At 36.5% G+C, this 3,822-nt stretch overlaps 1 protein-coding gene across 1 annotated transcript; it reads left to right on the forward strand.

Annotated features, from left to right (window-relative positions):
• The first annotated feature begins 393 nt into the window (after positions 1-393).
• On the forward strand, positions 394-3,575 carry LOC143880937 (uncharacterized). Its single transcript, XM_077383917.1, has 4 exons — positions 394-483; positions 765-1,362; positions 1,648-2,082; positions 3,033-3,575. The coding sequence occupies exons 2-4, from the start codon at positions 945-947 to the stop codon at positions 3,293-3,295; spliced, it is 1,116 nt and encodes a 371-aa protein (XP_077240032.1). The 5' UTR covers positions 394-483; positions 765-944; the 3' UTR covers positions 3,296-3,575.
• The last annotated feature ends 247 nt before the right edge of the window (positions 3,576-3,822 follow it).

Here is a 3,822-nt window from a genome sequence, read left to right on the forward strand (position 1 = left end):
GCCAACCCAAAAAAGAGGGGCTACACGTGAGGAGGGAGTGTTGAAGTATAAATGAAGAAATAACCTAACTGCTTAAGCTTTTGGAGTAAAGTAATTGGTTGTTTCACTGTGAGCATTTGCTATAATTAGACAAATGAGAAAATAAAAAATCTACAAGAGATATAACCGCATATATGGAAACGAATATATGGAAAAAAGGGGTGTATGTAATTAATAATAAGCATAGGTTACTTGGAACTAGATAATCACATTGATTAAGAATTGTATTAAAGTATTTGTGAGAAGGACAGGTGGGGCGGCGTTTAGCATTTTTCTTCCTTTTTTTCCTACCCTTGAAAAACACAAGATTGTATAGAGACAAACAAGTTGTGGTGTTTTTTGTCAAGGCCGAGAGGGACAGAGCAGGAAGACAAACAGATATAGGGAGACTCGACGCACACGAGTGGTTTTTGATTTATATGCAACAGAAAAATCAGTCTCAAAGTAAGGACTCTGACCTACAAAGGGGGAGAGTTAACCGTGTGGGTTTCTCCTTTGTCTGATCTTTTTTCTATTATATATATGTTTTTCTCTGAAAACAGTCTGAAATAAGAGATACCCAGATAGGAAAAAGGACCCAAAGCCCTGATTTTCTCATCAAAATCTCTCTTTTTAGTCTTGTAGAAGGAAAACTGGGTCTTGTGTGTTTTTGCATTTTTTTTTTCTTACCTAGTTGTCTGTGTTTGTTGATCAATGCAGTTTTGTTTTCTTGTTGTGTGAAATAGAGCTCTGTTTATGAAATAGAGGAGTGATGAAGAGGTTCCAAAGGCTTTGATATTTCCTTCAAATATCTTCTTTTATCTCCATCAACAGGCTTCAGAAGAAAAAACCCAAAACTTTTTTTGGGTTATTTTTCTTTGTGTGAGTTTTTATTTCACACTTGATTATCTGCCTTTTTTAGAAAAATGAGTCAGAAGGGTGATGGTGAAGGTTTTAGGAAGTTTGCAGAGGTGAGCTTTTTCCCACCACCACCACCTCCTCCTTCCTTTGGGGTTGTGAGTTCTCATTGTGGAGAGACAGATTGTAAAAGTAGTGAGATGTGTTTTCAGCTTTCAGTGGAGCAGCAAAAAAATGCCTTGAAATTTCAGTCATTTGGGGGTGAAGGTTATTTTGGGAATGAGAAAAAGAGGGCTGGGTTGTGCCAAGATGAGGATGAATATAGTGAGAATTTGGGAGGAGGAAAAGAGGTTGAAAGTGGGCAGTCTAAGCTATGTGCAAGAGGTCATTGGAGACCAGCTGAAGATGCCAAACTCAAAGAGCTTGTTTCTCAATATGGTCCTCAGAATTGGAATCTGATTGCAGAGAAGCTAGAAGGAAGATCAGGTAATAAAAATACCCAACAAAATCACTAAAAAATAGAAATACCCCAAAAGAGCAAACTTAGCAAACTTAATGTGATTGTGATTTTCTTTCCTTATATAGGTGACAATGTTTGCTACCAAATCTCTGGTAGCAATCCAAGCCAAAAACTTAACTGGGTTTTCTTTATGGTTTTTGGATCCCTCATATGAAGTCTTGGTTTTACCTTTCCTTTTCTCATCTTGTTCATTTATTGAATCTGTTCTTTGATGGGCTTTTTTAAAATGTATTTTGGTGTTCTTTGGACAGGGAAGAGCTGCAGGTTAAGATGGTTTAACCAGCTAGATCCAAGGATCAACAGGAGGGCTTTCAGTGAGGAGGAAGAGGAGAGGCTTTTATCTGCTCATAGACTTTATGGGAACAAATGGGCAATGATTGCCAGGTTATTTCCTGGTAGGACTGATAATGCTGTGAAGAACCATTGGCATGTGATCATGGCTAGAAAGCAAAGAGAGCAATCAAGTGCTTATAAGAGGAGAAAGCACTCCTCCTCCTCTCAGGTCTTTCATAAGAGAAACGAGTCTAACAATAACAATGCATGTAGTGAAACAACCATCAACAGTACCAAAGATGAGTCTGCCTCAACTTGCACAGAGCTCTCCCTTAATTCATTAAAGATTATTCCTGGTGTCTTCACCAGATTTAGCCCACCCCAACAACATCAGCCCTTTCAATTTCTTATTGGTATGTTCAGTTTTTGTTTGGGTAATTTAATTTCTAGTTTTGTTTATATAAATTGCATTTGCCTTGCAGCTTTATTTAGCCACTGGTTTTATGGTTTTTGTTTTGTTTTTATGGTTTTGCTGGGTTTTCTTGCCTATGTTTCCATGGATTCATTTTCTCTGCCCATTGGGATTTTTTTTTTCTCCTCTACCTAGTTTTTTTTTTCATTTATTTCTCCCTTCTTTAGTATATGATTTTGATGGGTCTTGTCTGTGTTTCCATGGGTTGATTTTCTCTGCTCATGGGATTGTTTGCCTATGTTTCCATGGGTTGATTTTCTCTGCCCATAAGATTTCTTTTTTCCTCTGCCTGGTTTGTTCAATGCATCTTTTCATTTATTTCTCCCTGCTTTGGTATATGATTTTGATGGGTCCTTTTCGTTTGTTTGGTTAGTGATTTGTTTCTTTTGGGATCATTCCTTTTTCCATTTCTCCTGGTTTGAGACATCATTTCCTCTTGGCATTCTTAATTAAATTCAGAACTATTTGCATATAAGATTATATTAAAAGAAAATTTTGTAGGCATCCAAAGAGGCCCTGTATTGCTAAGTAGATTATAGTAAGTTTGGGTCTGTTTGGCTACATGTAAAAATTATTTCCATATGACAATCTTAAATGCAAATGCTTTTGGAGTTTAGTCCTATTTATTTTGGATTTTTTAGTCCAAAACTGATGATTGGACTCAAAATTAAACTTCTGTGCCCATGGGATTCCTTTTCTCCTCTATCTTGTTTGTTTCTTTTCATTGATTTCCCTGCTTTGGTAAATGATTTTGATGGGTCTTTCCCTTTGTCTAGTGGATGATTTGTTTTATGTTTTTGTTTATTTTGGGCTCATTCCTTTCCCTTTTCTCCTGGTTTGAGGCATCATATCCTCATGGCATTCTTTTTTTTCTTGATGGATGTGTTGCAGGCTCTGATGAAAAGATGGAACCTGTGAGAAATGGATGTTATGAAAAGTTTGATCATTCTGAAAATGGTTTCTATCATTCTGGTCCCATGATAATGATGACAGGTGTTGATCAATCTGGTCATTCAGATTCAAACTCTGAACTTTCAGCCACTGAATCAGTGGCTAACAACAAAAAGAAGCTCTTTGGTTATGGGGAAAGTGATCATGACAGAGAGCAGATCAGCCTACCTTTCATTGATTTCCTTGGTGTTGGAGCAACCTAAAGAGAGGTTACTATTGAGGCTTTCTTTTGAGTTTATGGTGAGAAAGTGAGGATCTTTTGCAGTGTATGTACAGTCATTCCAACAAAGAGAATAACAGAGAAAGGTAGGAAAAGAAAAAGTAAGACAGGTGGGGGGTTAGAAAAAAAAAACCAAACTTGAATTATTATTTTTGCTGCAGTAATCCTAAAGTCCCTTTTGTTTGGCCATTTTACTTCTTTGTTATTCTGTTCTAATGTTGTGAACCTGGTTTTCGTAGCTATAAGGCTTTTTTTTAAACTTCTATGGCATTAAGATCATTTGCAGTTTTTCTTCTCTGCCAATCCATGTATTTAAGATAGAGCTTGAGAAATTTTAAAACAAAAGGGTAGAAAACTATAAGTAAACAATGTTCAGAGGTATCTAAGGAAGACCTAAGTTTGAAGGTTGCAACTTGCAACTGGTTTTGTTTTTCTCTCAATTGAACTGATGATTCATTTCAATTTGTTTTATTGGTAGAATATATCAGATTCCAGTAGATCTGACCTTGG

This window comes from Tasmannia lanceolata, unplaced genomic scaffold (assembly GCF_043159265.1).
Source record: "Tasmannia lanceolata isolate RefF3 unplaced genomic scaffold, GAP_Taslan_0.1 ptg000007l, whole genome shotgun sequence".
Lineage (NCBI taxonomy): Eukaryota > Viridiplantae > Streptophyta > Magnoliopsida > Canellales > Winteraceae > Tasmannia > Tasmannia lanceolata.

Excerpts from the sequence above, each read along its gene's own strand:
- LOC143880937 (XM_077383917.1), top strand. The coding sequence starts at position 945 with ATGAGTCAGAAGGGTGATGGTGAAGGTTTTAGGAAGTTTGCAGAGGTG. Across the intron at positions 1,363-1,647 it reads GAAGCTAGAAGGAAGATCAG|GGAAGAGCTGCAGGTTAAGA; the intron begins GTAATAAAAATA and ends TTCTTTGGACAG. Across the intron at positions 2,083-3,032 it reads GCCCTTTCAATTTCTTATTG|GCTCTGATGAAAAGATGGAA; the intron begins GTATGTTCAGTT and ends GATGTGTTGCAG.